Source organism: Haliotis rufescens, unplaced genomic scaffold (assembly GCF_023055435.1).
Source record: "Haliotis rufescens isolate VD_foot unplaced genomic scaffold, xgHalRufe1.0.p SCAF_6, whole genome shotgun sequence".
Classification (NCBI taxonomy): Eukaryota; Metazoa; Mollusca; class Gastropoda; order Lepetellida; family Haliotidae; genus Haliotis; species Haliotis rufescens.
The window spans coordinates 57,839,097-57,858,251 of NW_025964334.1; the positions used below are offsets into that span (position 1 = coordinate 57,839,097).

The window sequence follows — 19,155 nt, forward strand, 5'->3', positions numbered from 1 at the left end:
ATGTGTTTCTTTGTGTGGGTGCTTTATAGTGAAACAGATATTGTTGCCTCCGGCACTGATGGAATGTTTCCCTAGGACTTTCACTATAACAACTGTGTTGCTGATCAGCTGTTTTCTGACTTAGTCTAAAACTTAGTGATCAAGTTACTCTTATTAGATTTTGCTATTGATCTTTTCCTTGATGCTGTAATTCAAAATAAGATGTGATTAAGGAGTCGTATTGCTGGGCAAGAGAATGTTGTATTATTTGGAGAACAACCTTTTAAGTAAGACTTAAGTGAAGTCATGGGTTGTTCCGCCTCTGTGTGCTCCACTGTGGGTGTGGCAGGCTATACCAGGCTGGACAGAGGGCAGGAGGAGGGGCCTCAGGTGATGACACTTGCCAGTATACTAAGGAATGGTCAATATGCATATACATGTGGAGTCCAAAATTGTATTTGTAAAAATATATGGTGGGTCGTTATTTGGTCGTTATGATGATTTGTGTTAATTAGTAATTTTATTTTAGTGATGAATTTGTTATGAATTTTGTCCCCGAACGGTGTTAGATACTACAAATATATATACCGGTGTTCAAATTAAGTGGAATATATGTCTTATTAATGAAGTTCTCGTCACGATATGGCTGAAATACTGCCGATGTGACGTTATCTTAACTCACTCACTCAAATTAAGTGGAACTCAAGGGGTCCTTGTTGTGAAAAGGGGCAGTGGGGTAGCAGAGTGGTTAAAGCTCGTCTTGCTGAAGGCCCGAGTTCAATTCCCCACATGGGTACAATGTGTGAAGTCCATTTCTGGTGTCCCCCAGCGTGATATTGCTGGAATATTGTTACTCATGTATGTGTTTTTTAGATACCATGAGCAACTAGTCAGGACACCTCCCTTATTTTAAACACTGTTATACCATAATTATGATATTATGAATTATAAGAAATAACAATTAACTTAAGTTATTGCCTGTTTTGAAACTTCCCTTAAGTCGGCCCCATCCCTCCACAGGTCCTCAGGTTGCTGCATCAAGTCAGGTTCTAATGTCCGTGTTGTTTGTTGCAGGAGAAGCGCCTTAAGGAGGAGAGGAAGATGAAGAAGAACCCCAGCAAGAGTTCGGGTCCATCTCAGAGCGGCTGCTGCCTGGAAGACTTCCCCACCTCCACCGACAACCCCCTCATCCCGCTGTTTGTGGAGAAGTGCATCATCTTCATCGAGCAGGAAGGTGAGTTCACAGCGCTCCACACTCAGGGACTCTTGTTAAACATGTAGAGTATCATGGGTGCTTGCGGGGTGCTCACATTATAATAGCCAAAAAATTATCAGGAAACTCTGGACCTTGTCTTTACTAGCTTTACAGCTTCATGACCTAATAATAACATAGGCTCATTTAATTTAGGACAATAAGTTTCACAATAGAGTGCTTATTCTTTTGTTATATGGAAAGAAATTTGATTTTCAGTGCCTAGTCCTCTTTCATGCTTGATTTAACTTATCCTTACTTATACTGTAAAAGTTACTGTGAAAACTGTTTGTTGAAGGAATAGTTCTCCCCGAGTCAGGTCACTCGTATCTCTAGTCTGCTATGTCCGAGCCTTGTGTTAACACGTTGCATCACTTGCAGGTCTGTTGGCGGAAGGCATCTACCGAATACCTGGGAATAAGGGACAGGTGGATCTTCTCACATCCAAGTTTAATGAAGGTCAGTGCCTTAGCATCCAGTACATATATCAGAAGTTAAAAAATAATACTTATACTGCACTTCTCTGTCCTTGTTCTACATTGCTTCATTGCCTCAAATATTTGATCTAACCTCCATGTCAGACTGTTGAGATCTGATTGGTTCACCTGATCTTTATGAATGCTGTAGGAGAGAAATAAATCCCTTATACCCCGCCACAAAGAAAACAGGCTGCACATGGAGTTCTGAGTGGGAGAATAAACCCGCTATGGAGCCAAAAAACTGCATGTTAAATACAAAAATAATACTTAAATCCTACTTTCCTTGCCATTCACAATATGATATTGTCATGAGAGCGATTTTCATTACTCAATCATCTGGAGCTATGGCTTGAAAGAAGCAGACGCTAACCTTGTCCCTCCTTGTTGCAGACATCAACACTGACATCCATTCACTAGATATCCAGGTGAATGCAGTGGCTACCATCTTGAAGCAGTTCTTTATGGACTTGACCGAGCCCCTCATCCCAGTGCAGCTGTACGACGAACTCATCATTGCAGCAGGTAGGTGCTGCCCCTGGCATTGCTCATCGTAGGGATCCATGTGTTTAGAACTGCTGTCCAAGTACTCTTTTGTCTGCCCTTGATCAAAGGGAACTATCAAGCCATGTGTTTGTCAGTTTCGTCTGGTAAACGTCTGTGATTTTTTACTACTATCACAAGATCTATGACTGGTTAGAATTGGTGCCCGGCAGCCTGTGCTGGTATGCTGCCTGTGCTGGTATGCTGCCTGTGCTGGTATGCTGCCTATGCTGGTATGCAGCCTATGCTGGTATGCAGCCTATGGGCGACTTGTGTGTCATCGTACCCTGATTGCGTGGGTCGTTGCCCATATAACTGGATTATCTGATTTATAGGCCTCTGTCATATAGCTTGAAGATTGCTAAGTGCGGCGTTAAGCAACAAACACACACGCATATTATCTAAGGTGTGAGTCCACTTCCATGATATATCAGACACAGTTAGCTGAGGAGGAGCTACTTGTAATCCTGTGCTATCTGTTACACCATATTAAACTGGAGGAATACAGGACACTAAACAGCTGCAATTTGTAACAATGTAACTTTCACAACTAGTGTATATGGGTTTTTAACCAGCCACAATGTACAACATTCGTCATTACAAGTGTATTGATAGGACCTTGGATCTCAGACCATGAGGTCTCAGTTGCTTGGGACGTTTCATCTGATGCACAATGTTTGCTTTGGAAGTATGTCGCCCTTGAATATGAAGGCTAGGAAATGCTTAAAAAGTAAAGTAAATGTGTTTCCACTTGGTATGAAAGGTTGAGTCTGTACATAATTCATTTGTGCATCTAGATGGAAAAGACAGAAAAGGTAAAAGTTGCTACAACTTGGCTTGAAATCTTACTTACATTCACTATTTTGTGTATTTTATGTTTTATTCTCGGGGCTAGGTGTCTGAGCACAACTAATACTGTAGACACAGCGTTCACTGCTGCGCCAGTAGATATGTGTCCTAGAACGCCATTTAACCTAGCTCCTGTATATGCTATGGGAACAGCTTGTACACAAGCCGTGTTATTAATCACTCAGCAAGTACCTGCCTTGCACATTAAGAGGGAAGTGCATCGTCATCACTTTCTGTCTCACTAATCTAGATCCTGTTGAAGAGATCTCTGCCTCTGGTGTTCTGGTACCTTTGACTTAGATGTTCTTATTTTCTTGCTTCTTCACAAATAAATAATTTTGTTTTGATTGCAGCTGAAAAGTAAATGATACATGTACAGCAGTAAATGAATTAGGAATGGTGCATGTTAGCATGAGAGTATGTTTAGTATAGTTCTGCACCAAGTAATTTAAATTTGATTTTAAAATCAATGGAAATGTATTGTATATCAATATCACTGAAATGCACAGAGCACCATCAGTAAGCGAGGGTAATATCTCTGTGAACTGGTAATCAGTCCTAATGGGATGTAGAAGAAATTCCAGCGTGGAAATACTGCTTTTGTTTACTTATGTGAACGCCATTGTGTTGCAGGTGTTCGAGACAAGAGTAGTCGGTTGCTGGCCCTGCGGGGAGTCCTCAAGAAACTGCCAGATCAGAAATACAAACAGAACTTTGAAGTACTAAAGTATCTCATCACACATCTACACAGGTACGTAACTGCTAATATTGTTATTCCCCAAAGTGGAAGGGGAATATAGGAATGAATGCTGACGGTCCGTCCTTCAGTCACGTTTCGTTTCAGGAGCAGAACTCAAAATACCATGAGAGATATCTTAACATAACTTGGCACATAGATAGGCCTTTTGATAGGTTTTTAAAATATTCATTTTTTGGGTTTCCATGGCAACGACTTTGACTTAGACTGAAAATGGTGGTTTTGGATGGGGATAGGAGTATTTCATGCTTGTTTACTTAGGTTTTTTATAAAATTTGAATTGAAGTATGAAAATTCAACATGTGAAGCAACCTAAAAGCTTCAGAACTTGCCACATGTAGGTCAAGGTGGTAATACAAGTGTTACATACTATTCAGTGGGATGTTATGCTTGATTATGTAGGTCTACCAATGCAATAAGTCACATCTGTAACATTGGGTATCTATAATGTTGAGGTGCATGCTTTCCCTTCATGATGTAACATAGGTGCATTGTACAATCTGTGTATGTTGTGTAATCTGGGCACGTTGTGTAATCTGGGTGCATTGTACAATCTGTGTATGTTGAATAATGTGGGCACGTTGTGTAATCTGGGTGCATTGTACAATCTGTGTATGTTGAATAATGTGGGCACGTTGTGTAATCTGGGTGCATTGTACAATCTGTGTATGTTGAATAATGTGGGCACGTTGTGTAATCTGGGTGCATTGTACAATCTGTGTATGTTGAATAATGTGGGCGCGTTGTGTAATCTGGGTGCATTGTACAATCTGTGTATGTTGAATAATGTGGGCGCGTTGTGTAATCTGGGTGCATTGTACAATCTGTGTATGTTGAATAATGTGGGCACGTTGTGTAATCTGGGTGCATTGTACAATCTGGGTGCGTTGTGTAATCTGGGTGCGTTGTGTAATCTGGGTGCGTTGTGTAATCTGGGTATGTTGTGTCATCTGGGCGCGTTGTGTAATCTGGGTGCGTTGTGTAATCTGGGTGCGTTGTGTAATCTGGGTGCATTGTACAATCTGTGTACGTTGTGTAATCTGGGTGCGTTGTGTAATCTGGGTGCGTTGTGTAATCTGGGTGCATTGTGTAATCTGGGCGTGTTGTGTAATCTGGGTGCGTTGTGTAATCTGGGTGCGTTGTGTTGCAGAGTGTCTGAACACAGCGAGCACAACAGCATGGATGATTCCAACCTGGCTCGATGTTGGTGGCCGACGCTGATGCGGGTGGAGATCACATCATACGAGCAGATGGGTCAATACTCCGTGTTCCTGGTCAACATCATGCAAACCCTCATTGAACAATATAACTTCTTCTTCCACGGCGGGGACGAGGTATGAGGGGCGTCGCCACACCTCACCGGCATCAACCCACAACTGCCAAACTCACCTGGCGACACCGACGACGCAGCAAGCCCGACCAACAGCAGGAGACGTGTTCTGCTCTGGGCCATTTTCTACTCACATGATGTGCCCCGTCACATCACAAGTGCAACGCATAATACCTAGAAAACAGTGTTCATCATCTGTGTGTGGCCATATGGGAGGTAGAGACGACGCTATATGTTAAGCTTGGCATATCAAGTGCTGAATCATTGTGCGACCAGTGTGTGCTGGTATTTCACATTGCCTTAACTCATTACCTTTGTGGTATACTGGTTAGTCGGTCAAGCCGGACAGCCATTTGCTGGGCTGTCGGCCACGACTGACGGTTATGGCAAATTGTTGCTCTCTCTGTTGTTAATGCTTGTTACTTTTATACCTTCTTTAACGCGGCGTGACACACGCCACAGCCTACCGCAACACCAGACTGACGAACCGACAGATGGACACAGGTCGTAGTTAGTTGTTGTCTTCACGTCCATGTACGGTGTTTGTATATTTGTGCATAGTTGTTGATCGTGGGTGTTTTAATACAATCATGATTACTCAATAGACATACAATAGCATACTACCAGCTCATTTCTCATTCTGTTTACACCATTGACGATCCAAATATAATCAATTTCTTTGTTGTTAATTTAAAGACCTTTTTTATCTGTGATAAATGAACTCGCTGTTCTGTAAATGTGTATTCTAGACGAATGTACTCCATCTCCGTGTTAGTGTTGTTTTAGAATTAGACGATTTTTGGTGCTGAGGAATCGTTCGACCAGTAGCCAGAGCAGGAAAGGGAAGGACTCCCGTAGCAGATCCTGTTCGCGGAATCAACTGTTATCGTCTATAATATTTCTATATGCTGAGACCGTTGCGGCAGTCTGGTAGTGATAGCGGTGGCCATGAGGCAGTATCTGCAACCTTTCACACTGTAAAATTGTACATATTTCTAATTTAAGACATAAGATTGTTGTCGCCTTTTGTGTCAAATGAATAAATGTATGGTATGATGCTCATGTGAATTTCTCTTATTTTGTTGGTTTTAAAATGAAGGAAGGAGAAAAAAGTTGAATTGTGTCAACAAGCCTGCCTACTGCATTGAGGGTCTATTCAAGTTTGGGGAAACAAGTTTTTTTCTATTTGAGCTTATCAACCTTTGTTGAATGAAACAAGGTTTCACAGGCAACATAAGTAAATTGCCAATAACTTAAACAGTCAACCAAGATGCATATGTATAAATATGTTGAGCTTGTTTATGATGACATGAGTCTGGAAATTTGAAAAATACATGCTTCTTGTCAAGATATACATGTTTTTATCATCAAATCTTTTAACTAAATGCTAAGTATTGCCAAGTAATCTTACATATCAGATCGAACATGTCGGGCACATCAGTCCAATCAGTGTTGAACTAGAAACAAGATGACTTGCCTTTCCCTCTGCCAGTCAGCATCCGACATATATAGCATTCTTGATTCTCAGTTGTGGGGTTGCTTGTTCCAATGCAAAATCAAGGTTGTGACAAATGTGTCCATTTCCATCTCTTATCATTTTATGATTAATAAATACATGGAAATGAAATAGGTATCTCGGATTTTAGGGCAGGTTGCTAAATATGTTGACTACGGTACTTACAATTACTGACTTTGTTGCCATTATCATCACCACTGCTGTAAATTTTGTTCAATTTCATTTCCTACTTCAAGTGATAGAATGTCACCCTACCCTGACTGAATGTGAAGTCACAAAGCACACAAGATTCATTTCAATCAAAGTTGTAGATCGATCTCAAATGTCGCTCATTATCATTGGAAGCAAACTGAGTTGAACTTTCACTTCAACCGAGCTCCTCACTCCATCGACAGTCGGACAATCATAAACATCCTTATTTTCTAAAATCAACATTGTTCTATTTTTATCCTGTCAATTTTGCTACCACAACCAACCAACTTCACAGGTAAATGATTCTGTTGTGTGACTTGCATGACTCTTGATAAGGTTAGATGTCTAGGTGATTAAGATTGTTTGTTATGACAATAAGCATGATTATGCTCATTAAATTTGAATGGATGGAGCTCACCAAGGACCTTGACCTTCCCGAATCTCTCGTACAAGTGTTGGGGGTATACATGCTGTACATAAAAGTAATACCAATGTCACAGTAGTATTTTCATAGGATCAAGGTTAGGTCAAATGATTGGGGACTTGTCACCTGCACAGTGCGATTTCCGTAACACCGAGTCGGATGTGTGCAACCATACTATTCAATATTTGCCGGGGACGACACCTTAGATGACTATTTGTCCCTTAGCAAATGTTAAATAGTATACTTAGTCATCATAGAGATAGAATATGGGCTAGTTTGAGGCAATAGAGCCCTAACAGCAACGATACAAAATCAAAATGTTCTTTTCCAAATGGATCTTGTTGATCTGGGTGTATACCAGATGCCTTCTGGGGCGACGTTGTGTGCACTGATGCATATCACGTTTTGATGGTGAGTATATGATCAGGTCCCCTTACACCTGTACAACAGACAGTGGGTGGGCTGGTCCATCAGTATTGACTATAGGTAAACAACATTTTATTTGCTTTGAATATCCTGTAACGTGTACACTGCTTGGACAATGTTCTGTCTCAAACTTTTTGTCATGAATAAACTGGAAACAATTTACAGTGAACAAAACAGTTGTTGTTTTTCAATGTGTGATATTCCTGTGATGAGAAGTGGGCAATACCCTATATTGAAGAAAAGATGCCAGTCTTCATGGTATGGTGACACAATAACACATCGTAGGTTCTCTGGACCGCCTCCGTGGTCTTGTGGTAGAGCGGAAGGTCCGGGGTTCGATCCCCGGCCGCGTCATACCAAAAGACGTTAAAAGATGGTACTTGTTGTTACCCTGTCTGATGCTCGGCATTAAGGGGCTTTAACAAGGACTGGTCGGCTCGGAATCAGTATACTGTGTCTGAGTGGGATATTCATGTTAAACTGTGGCATGGTATCTCAGTGAGCTAGCACTATAAATCGGCATCAGTCCGGACTAGTACAAGCAGCCACACAAACACACACACGTACATGCACGTGCAATAATCTTGGACGCAACGTTAAACCCAATTTCACCTCATCGTAAGGTTCTCTGAACTGTCTCACACACAAATGTAGAATGTTGTCCCCTTCTCAGCTAATGGAAAGATTGATTCTGCTGGAATGGTCCACTTTAAAGAATTGCCATGTTTGTAATTGAGTAATATTATGTGATTTAAAAATAAATATATATATTTGTAATTTGCAAACATATTACAGTAGATTGATATACCAATGATACATGTTTATGGCTCACAGCCTACCAACATTGACCATAATGACAGCAATCTCAAGGTGTGTCAATCACAGATGTCCCATGTGTTTGTTATTTAATCCAGTCAGGGGTGTTTGCAAGTACTTGCGAACACAGCCCTGTCATTGCCATTTCATCCACACACTGAAAGTCTTGGTGTACCGCCATGTACTAAGTCCCAAAACATAGTTTCTGACCTTGACATTAAGACAACTTCTTGATAACCAACACTTGCCCAAGTCTCAAGATTGAACTAGTGAAAGTAACTGGCAATAAATGATACACCCATGTTTCACAATAACCTCAAGATGACAAAGCACCAATGTCATGATACAGGCAAAAACAAGAGTTTGCCACTACCATGGCTATATCCCCCACCCCTGTTGCAGAATTTATGACATTATTAAATCTAAACAAACCCTAACCTTTTTTAACCGAGGTGGAACTTGTCATGGAAATTGTAAAAAAAAGATGAGTTTGAAACCTAAGTCCACCTTGTTGCCATGGAAAAGTAAAAAAATAAATATTTCTAAAATTTCTCAATAGCAAAAGGCACCAGTTCAGCATGTACCTGACAGACCTGCAAAGTTTGATGAAAAAATATTGAATTGTTTATGAGTTATGCTCCGGGAACGAACCCTACCCTCACAGAACCTAAGTCCATCTTGTTGCCATGGAAACGTAAAAAACAAAAATTTCTAAAATTTCTCAATAGCAAAAGGCACCAGTTCAGCATGTACCTGACAGACCTGCAAAGTTTGATGAAAAAATATTGAACGGTTTATGAGTTATGCTCCGGAAATGAACCCTACCCTCACAGAACCTAAGTCCATCTTGTTGCCATGGAAACGTAAAAAACAAAAATTTCTAAAATTTCTCAATAGCAAAAGGCACCAGTTCAGCATGTACCTGACAGACCTGCAAAGTTTGATGAAAAAATATTGAACGGTTTATGAGTTATGCTCCGGAAACGAACCCTACCCTCACCGAACCGAAGTCCACCTTATTGCCATGCGTAAAAAAATAAAAAATTCTAAAATTTCTCAATAGCAAAAGGCACCAGTTCAGCATGTACCTGACAGACCTGCAAAGTATGATGAAAAAATATTGAACGGTTTATGAGTTATGCTCCGGAACGTGACGGACGGACGGAGCCCGTTTCTATATCCCCCGCCAACTTCGTTGGGCAGGGGATAATAAAGTTTCAAAGAGAGGTCCTCAGGTCCTCTAATATCAGCAATCTTTACACCATATTATGACAAAATATGATGAAACTACTGTAGGAAATGTGACCTTGACCTTTGCCAAAATGCAATTGACCTTTGAAGTAGGATTTCCAAAGAAAAACCAAACAAATCTTAAGCCTGTAGACCTCTAACTGACAATAACATAACCCTGTCTCACAATATTGCATTAATACTTTTTTAGAAATTGTAAACGGATGTACTAGAATACATTATTGTCTCTCTCATATTGGTTATCATGCACAGGGGTCAGTCTCTACAATACCCTATGTGCCCTGCAGTCAAATCATGCTGTATCATGTAGCTAAAATATCCACAAACGATCACAAGAACAAGATAACATGGTTGAAGTTAAAACATCATTTTATTTACCACACTATTTTTTTATCGCTTTGTACAAAAAGAAGAGAAATGTTGTGTATGGACAAACCAGGTGGAAGGTGTTCAAACAAATATCAAGTGGAAAATACCTCCTGAGGGGGGTGGTCAGGAAAAATCGAAACAATCAAACAGTTTTCATCAAAGCTAATGCTCACATTTTTAGTCGTCGCTTAAGGGGATATTTTTCACAAATCTTTTTCCACATTTCTCAGTGCTTCATTGTGTGCTGTAACCGAACATTCTGAAACTTGCAGATAAAATACTGTCTCAAATATTCTCACAATCTAAAACACTAAATTACAAAAATGACAAGATGTTGTCAACAGGATCCAGTTGCCGGACAATCAACTTAACTGAAATTAGCGCATATGGTAGTTGTCAGACAGCAATGAGAGAAATGTACATATCCACAATGTTCTTATAGTCCATATCACAGCGCCCACAGCTGCTGCAAGAATGTGAGTCACCACCAAGCATGACTCCAACTTGGAAACCTAGGATCACTTCCCTGTGACGGAAGTCACACAATCTCTACATAAATAGGATTATTCTATAAACGAAACTGTTTCCAATATCAAAATATTGGTCCGGATAGATTTCAAAATCAATGTTACAACACAAGTAACTCCATCTACGTAAGCATGGCAAAATATCCTTGAACACCGTAAAGTGGATTTATTGAAAAGTTGTATGTAATTACTCCTTGCAGGTTTCAAAAAGAAACTGTTCCAATTTGTTTTCGCCATAGCTGATCCTTCCAGAAGTTAACAATTAAGAGCTGGTTACATCCTGCATGACATGATGGCATCAGGGTGATAATGGTGATGATGTTGGTTCCCCCAACAGTGGATGTTGTTATTGATGACGGACAGCTGGCAACCATAAATACCTGTACTGCCAGCCGGGAGGTGTTTGCCACGCCCACGGCTCATTTCTCTTCACACCACTCATTCTCCTTGCGAACCTGAAATATACACACAAAAATTAGAACTGATATCTAAAAGGTCTTGGGCCTTTCAACAAAACAATCTTGGCACTGTGGTGATCGTAACTTCCATCTGTAGAAACTAACATTTTCAGTCCACTAGTCCTTATAATGATAACATAATATTATAGCAAAACCCAAATGGACCCCAAAAAAGTCCTTATGATACCTTAACTATTTGGCAGTTTAGCATGGACTACAGGACTAGTGCCAGTTTCTAACAGACTACCATACTTAAAATAGACTTACGACAGCCGTAGTGCTACGATTGCAATGTGGAACTCAAACTTCATTTCATACTAGCTCATATGAGCATAAGCAGAGGCAACCATTTGCAATAAATTGCAACAGTGATTACACATGGGTGAACAGTAATCATGAAAACAAATATAATGTTCCACTTTCCCATACACACAAGGATGTGTCCAACAATTGTGTCTATTGGCCTGAAAGTGCCTCGTGGCACCATTCACTGTATCCTAGAGGGTATATACATATCACAATACAGATACCTGTATCGCAATATATTGCAACACTAAGTTTTTTTGCAAATACACAGCTATTGATCAATAAGCTGTTTTCCATACTTACCTGAGAAGTTCTTACATGTCCTTACTGATTGTCTGTTTTTTGTTTAACGCCGCACTCAGCAATATTCCAGCTACATGATGGCGGTCTGTAAATAATCAAGCCTGGACCAGACAATCCAGTGATTGATATCATGGGCATCCATCCATTCAATTGGAATATCATGACATGCATCAAGCAAGTCAGCGAACCTGACCACCTGATCCCATTAGTTGCCTCTTACGACAAGCATAGTCACCTATTAAAAATGGGTTGCTGAAGACCTATTCTACCTCGAATGTTCACGTCTCTTACTGATCATTTGTATTAACATTTTTATGAACATGCTTGTAACACATTGTTGTGGTATTCACATTCACTTCATCGGTGTTAGATAGGTGGTCGTGGTTTACACGGATAAGTGCGTAGTCACTGACTAGATCACCAAGATGGCAGTTCACCACAGAAATTTAAGGCCACTTTGACCCTGATGGGGACATCACTGAAAGTTACCTGTTCTTCCTCAGCAGGTGTGAAGTCATTCTTAATGTTAAATGTTTTCCTGATCTCTTCTGGAGATTTGCCTTTGATCATGTTCGCTACAGTCTTGCATGTGACATCCAACAAACCCTTGATGTCTAAGTAGTTGGCAGCCTGCAAACACAGAGGGTCAATTGATAATTATGTACCAGTGAACATATTCCATCAGGGAAATGCAGTCAAACTCTTAACCTAATGCACGCAAAAAAGCTATGTTCAAGATTTGCAAAATGCTCAGAAATAACGCTTCTGTATTTTTTCCTGCTTGGGAAATTTCCCTGAAAATGTGTATGTAGTCTGTCAGTGTTTTCAAGAATACAGTCTTATCAAAAACATATGAACATCAAAATGTGTCATTCAAATACCTAAGCGACTAGACGCTTGTCCAATGCAAAAGCAGTATATCGTTTAAACTTAACATTAAAAAATTCTTGTTCAATGTCTAACACTGTGGAAGATGATGAACTTGTTCAATGCCTAACACTGTGGGAGATGATGAACGTACCAGGATAAGTTCAAAGAGGGTTCCCTGATCGACTTTCAGGAACTCTGCATCCCAGGAGCAGATATCATCCGTTCTCTTCTCCTTGTTCTCGTCGTCTTCTGGTGGTGGGGGGTCATCCTTGTGGTAGGTGCACCACTGTACCACCTTCTTCAAGATGGCTGCATTCACATTAGGAAGAGGGACTGGCTCTTCCTCATCCTCGTCCATTCCCAGATCTGAAAACAACGAAGTTCACTTTGAAAATATAATGAAACCATGGTAACCCATCAACTGTAATTTATCACTCAGCTTGTCTTAATGAGACATAACCTGATAGATTTCCACATGTTCAATGGTCCTGGGATATTTCTGGATGTAAATTACTTGTCCAATTAGTTGTCTATTAAACATAATTGTACATCTTCCGTCTGTGCCTTCATCACTAATCCCCAAAGGCCATGTCTAGCACAATTCTTATCGTCTAGTAAGATCAGCTTGTACAGGTCAATATACCAATATAGTCTGAAAATAATGCCAAAAGAGAAGTTTGGATTAGAAGACTCAAAAGTGCTTGGCACAGATTGCATCTTGATCTGAAAACAGCAGTCTCCAAACCAAAGAATACCAGAATGTCTGTATCAATTTACTAAAACAGTGTTCCAGAAAAATTGCCATACAGAGCACTGCTGACTGCTGAGTCAGCTTACAATTCATTAGACATTATCTTGGCCACATTTATGTCTATCCATTGAATGTGTGCCTTGCTGTATTGTATATTTAGCTGTAAACTCATGTAACTGCTTAATCACATAAATTGATTTGGAGTTTCAAACATATATTTGTCATTGTTAGTGAATGTGGGGATTAACATCGCTTTGAACAGCATTTCAGTTATATCATGGCACATCCGATCGATTTCGGAGGAAAGCCTGAAGTGATGCAGGTTTTAGATGTTTACCACTTTGGTGAAACCACAAGCATGAGAATGGTGCTGACAAACTATAACATAATCAGAGCAAACCAGCATTTGAACCGACAGTGATTATTATTACGCCAAAAGTGTAATGGTTGGCATCTCTGTTCATTGTAGCAGTAAGTTATCTTACACGTTTAAACTTTGTTCAGAATTTGCTCATTTTGTCAATTTGACAACATCTCCCAGCATGGTAGTCTAATAATACATAGAAGCTATTCAAGATTGTTACAGTCAATTTGACAACATCTCCCTGCATGGTAGTCTAATAATACATAGAAGCTATTCAAGATTGTTACAGTCAATTTGACAACATCTCCCTGCATGGTAGTCTAATAATACATAGAAGCTATTCAAGATTGTTACAGTCAATTTGACAACATCTCCCAGCATGGTAGTCTAATAATACATAGAAGCTATTCAAGACTGTTACAGTCGATTTGATTGGTTGATGATGGTTACTCAGGAAACACTCCAGTGCAGTGGTGACTTAGCATTACACCACTGTCACGGGCTAATTTGCATATCATGTGACCAGACTTTTCTCTTGTTTGTAAACAAACAAGGTTATTCTGAAAACAGAATAGACGACCTGATGTAAGCCTTTCAGACGGTGGGCTACCTTCTAAAGTTCTGGGTTACCAGAATAAACTTCTTGATAGCCCAATGGGCTATAACTATAAGCATGATAAGTGATTTGTTTCAATGTCATACACTGGACAAAGTACAATTTACATGATAAAGCATCACACAGACTCATCTAACAGGCTCAGGTTATTGTGACATTTTAACCACTGCCATCTCACCTTCCAACATGGTTTTGATTGTGATGGACTGCTTAGCAATCTCCACATCCACCTCAAATATCTCCCCATCGGAACTCTGTAGCTTGATGCTGGGCATCTGGAATACAATTGACAGACTAAACCAGGAAGCAAAAAAGAGTACAGCTACATTATCAAATGATTATAATTATTAACTACTTATTTATCATCATGATCAAAATTCAACAAAACACCGTCAGCTCATACTCACAACAGACAAAAACACAAAACCAGGGACAACAGCAAGTTAGCGTCAGTCAAGGAAACCTAGCATTGATCATCCATGGTGTACATGGTGTATTAAAAAAAAAGACTATCAATATCATATATCCATTTGTACATTATTGTAGAAAAAGCTCAACAAGTTGACTACCATAGCTTTTTTTTGTAGGCCAACCAAAAAAACAAGTCACTAAAAATAGCCTTCCAATCATAAAAAAATCCTTGATGTGAAGATGAAGGTTGTCATTGTCACAGCAGAGCTAATGATGGGTCACCCATGGGTCGTGTATCCCTAACGTAAGGAGAGGCCATAGTGCTGATCTGTTTCTTGTTTTTCAGAGGTCAGTGACCAAAGGGCAGAGTGGGGTTTGCATCATGCTGCATGGTATGGACAAACGAAAATATTCTAAGGTGAGATGAAATGGTATTTAACTGTGCATTCTAGGTTATTGCACTTATATAGTTACACATATGTGCTTGACCACTGACAACATGGCTCCACTCAGGCTCAGTTTACGGACTCTGAGCCAACCAGTCCTTGCCTTATCCCCTTAATACCAGGCAGGGTAACAACAAGTACCATCTTTTGGTATGCTCCAGCCAGGGTTCGAACCATCAACCTTGTGCTCTCCAGGCAGGCTCTCTATCCACTAGACCACAGAGATAGTCGAAAATATTCTAAGGAGGTAATGTTATCAGTGTGTTTTCAAACAGTATTACTCAATTTACTCAACAATGCTCAAGTATATTAAACATGTTAAACAGAAATGTGTTTTGGTTGCGTGTCTTGACATTCTCCTTGATAATGGAATATTTACAGAATAACCAACAGTTTCAGGTTGGACATTCTCTATATTTAATTTTTTTTTGTTATTTTAAGAAAGAAATTTAAGTAAAATGTAAGACATGTCATTGTCAAGTTCTGTCAACCCTACAGATAATCACTGAAGTACACCTATCAGTCAAACGACTTTTTGGTATCAATTTGTGAGGTCATGAACAATGGAAGACATCATACCACTTCATCTGCAGAACAATCTCATTAAAATCAGATCTTAGTTCTCGCTACCGCTAAACAAAGATCTGAGGACATTGCATTAGGGTTCTCGTCAGAACGACCTTTCATCCGACCAATCAGAGCGTCGCTTACCAGATCATGAAAGTGACAGTCGGAATGTGATTTCTAATCATGCAGCCCCGAAAACCTTAAAACGGGGTATTCCGAACGACAGTTACGGGCTTAATGACTGAATCTATACAATCTAGACCATATATTAGCCATTCAAGAATGTTCTTTTGTTCAGGTTTCAAATTTATAAAATATAAGCGAGAATTTGTCAAAATATGTTTCGAAGCGTAGTCGCCAATTTGAAATTAGTGCCATAAAGCACAATAAAGCTGCCTTATGATTGGCTAATATCAACTTCTTGTCAGTAATTCCATTGGTCGGTCACAAAAGTGGGTCTGACGTGACCCGTAATGGGATATCCTCAGATCTTTGTTTAGCAGCAGCGAGAACTAAGATCTGATTTGAGTGAGATTGTCTGCAGAATAAGCTTTGAGACTCGCCAAAATGATGGAAATTTATCCCACTCGACTATCCAGACCTACAGTTAGTCACATGAAATAATGTTTAATGACAAAAACAATAAAACTCCATGGTTATACTTTAAGTTGTTAATGTTCGCATTTCTTTCAGACCATGTCGCATTCCTTCTGATTTTTACATGATTGAGTAATGACAAAGCTTCAGTCAACTTCAGTGTATGCATGATCAGATCACTTTATATATGTTTTGCCAGAACCCCAGTTTAACAATTCCCAACAGGATATTTTGTACCCAACTTGAGGCCAACAACGGGTAGGGTCGGGTACCAGTAGTAACTTTGGACTCTTAATTGCAGCGTAAGAAACTGGCATTAGTCTTATAGTCCTTACCAAACTGCCAAGTAGCTAAGGTATCATAATGGGTAAAATTTGCCATTTTTAAGTGTTTTGCTATATGTTGTCATTATAAGGACTAGTGGACTAAATATGTTAGTGTCTATCGCTGTGATTGCATTTGACTTCTCTGATAGCCATGATAATTTATATTTGACAATGAACCCTAAGGCATATCACCTCCCATCAAAATTTACAATATACATTTATGTAAGATTCTATAAGAAATATCATCTAATAATAGTGTATGACACTTTCTGAGACACATAGGGCAATTGATTCGACTCTTTACCAGGTGGAATAGGCCCATCAGATCATTAAAATGTCAAGCTGTACTATTTTCCAGACGCCAAAAGTTCATATTAAGATTCTAGTTTCTACATACACAATGTGGCCATCATCATACGACGAAAACTTGGGTTATTGGACCATTTGTGAAAATCCAAACATGACGCCATGTTTGTTGGCAAGGAGGTTCAGACGACACAATAAATGTCTACAACAGAGGTATATGTCACTCAAATACTTCTATTCTTCGACAGCTGACACTAGTGTATTTGCAAGTATATACTACCTTGATGTCGTTAACCTGCAACTCGAGATTCCCAAGTAAATATGATCTGTACGGATAGAAGTTGTCCACTGGTGAAATTCACGCACAACACTATAGCGACCCCTGGATCAGGAACGATAACTCTAAATCTTTCAAGTCATGACAGGTTTTGTCATTTCTTCCACGCTGAGTCGTTTCTATGTATAATTCCAAAGTCTGTTAATAGAAAAAGGAAATGTTTAGTTAAATGCTAACAACAATAAAAAAATATATTTTTAAATAATTAAAAATAACGACCACACAATCATCTAATATGTACAAGAACTTCATAAATATGATAAATATCTGTACCCATTTAATCAAAAGTGAATTATTTTGGTATTCATTAACACAGAATTAACATCTTATTGGAAGTTTCATTGATTTTCTTACTTTGGTTTCTGTGTGATAGTAAAGCTTGTAAGAGCTATTGGCCATTTAAAGGTGTATGGTATCTGAAAATCGATTATGCAATACGTGCCCATATATGGAGAACCGACTAAGCGTCTACCTTGCGACTAAGCGTGTTCGATCAACGAATAGAAGTATGACGTGTTTGTGTGTCATACCTAACGATAGTATACAGCGTCTTACGAGGAGAAATACCACGAGGACGTAATTAACCAAAATTAGCTTGTGTCTTCCATTGTTAGTACGTTCTGCCATATCATTAACGTAACAATCAAAGACCAAAAGATTTTGTATATTCTTTGCAATCTCCACGTTCTTACTGTGAATCTCTGTCATGCATGACGATGTTCACGAGAGACATTGAGTTCTGTTTATATACAGTACGTATCTCTTTTGTAAACATGTACACAAATAAGCTGCCGGACAAAATAAAGTATACATTTGAAAATTGATTTAAAAATATGACAAACGTCAAAAGCCTGGAAACACTCGCCGAAACACTACAAACTTAATATCCAAACACAACTACGATATCCGTTTAAAAAACAAAATAAACCATCACTATCGAATAATCATTTCTTGTTTGTTTTATTTTAGCCACCATTAAACATATGTGTATACTTTATATTGCGCAGACCGCCTCCGTGGTCTAGTGGTAGAGCGTCCGCCCGGAGAGCGGAAGGCCCGGGGTTCGATCCCTGGCCGCGTCATACCAAAAGACGTTAGTAGATTGTACTTGTCTGCCCTCGGCATAAGGGGTTAAAACAAGGACTGGTCGGTTCGGAGTCAGTATACTGTGTCTGAGTGGGGGAGTCAGGACTAGTACAAGCAGCCACACACACACACGTGCATGCACGTCGCTATATAAGTGCAATAATCTTGAACGCGACGTTAAACCCCATTTCACCTCACCCCACCTGTATTTCACGCAGCAGTTTATATACAGAATGAGTGAAGTCTATATACATGAACAGATATCCATGTATAGTGTGCGAGAGGCCAAATACCCTCTGCTATTTATATGTGTTCGCTCGGCTGTATCAGTGAGAATGTGCAATATTTGGGATGTGTATTTTGTACAGCGTGGAGGACAGTTGGGGCAGCAGTGCCCTGTTCTGAAATAATAGAGTACAGTCAATCTTCAGGTTGGGGAATTTGGGGGAAATGATGGACAGTGTGTCTGTGCGTGCGTGCGTGTTCTGCATCTATTTCTGTGTGCGTGCGTAAGTGCGTGCGTGATCGTCATACTTTAAAAGCATTATGTCAATGCACATGCCTTAAGCCGGATGAGCAGGAAGACCGTTTGCGCTATAATAATCCTTTAAAGATGACTCTCGACAAAAATAAAAATATTATTGGCTCCAATACTTTCTTCATAACTATTTCAGCGTGGGGATCTTATATATAAATAGCTGTGT

General features: G+C 39.6%; 2 protein-coding genes across 12 annotated transcripts in view; one reads left to right on the top strand and one right to left on the bottom strand.

Annotated features, from left to right (window-relative positions):
• Window positions 1-7,913, top strand: part of LOC124143154 (rho GTPase-activating protein 190-like) — a 101,823-nt gene extending 93,910 nt beyond the window's left edge. For 10 of the 11 annotated variants that reach the window (XM_048386185.1, XM_048386187.1, XM_048386193.1 and 7 more), the window contains 6 exons: window positions 1,054-1,213; window positions 1,613-1,690; window positions 2,101-2,232; window positions 3,048-3,065; window positions 3,733-3,850; window positions 5,007-7,913. In XM_048386185.1, coding sequence (XP_048242142.1) covers window positions 1,054-1,213; window positions 1,613-1,690; window positions 2,101-2,232; window positions 3,048-3,065; window positions 3,733-3,850; window positions 5,007-5,196 — 696 coding nt within the window. In that variant the 3' untranslated portion in view covers window positions 5,197-7,913. The remainder of the gene's footprint in view (window positions 1-1,053; window positions 1,214-1,612; window positions 1,691-2,100; window positions 2,233-3,047; window positions 3,066-3,732; window positions 3,851-5,006) is intronic. The other variant, XM_048386192.1, reaches the window with a different exon arrangement.
• A 2,249-nt stretch (window positions 7,914-10,162) lies between these two features.
• LOC124143157 (S-phase kinase-associated protein 1) lies at window positions 10,163-17,447 on the bottom strand. Its single transcript, XM_046512004.1, has 5 exons — window positions 17,309-17,447; window positions 14,554-14,650; window positions 12,796-13,010; window positions 12,264-12,404; window positions 10,163-11,162 (listed from the first exon to the last, which is right to left on the bottom strand). Exons 2-5 carry the CDS (start codon window positions 14,648-14,650, stop codon window positions 11,127-11,129), a joined length of 489 nt encoding a protein of 162 aa, XP_046367960.1. The 5' UTR covers window positions 17,309-17,447; the 3' UTR covers window positions 10,163-11,126.
• Window positions 17,448-19,155: the final 1,708 nt, after the last annotated feature.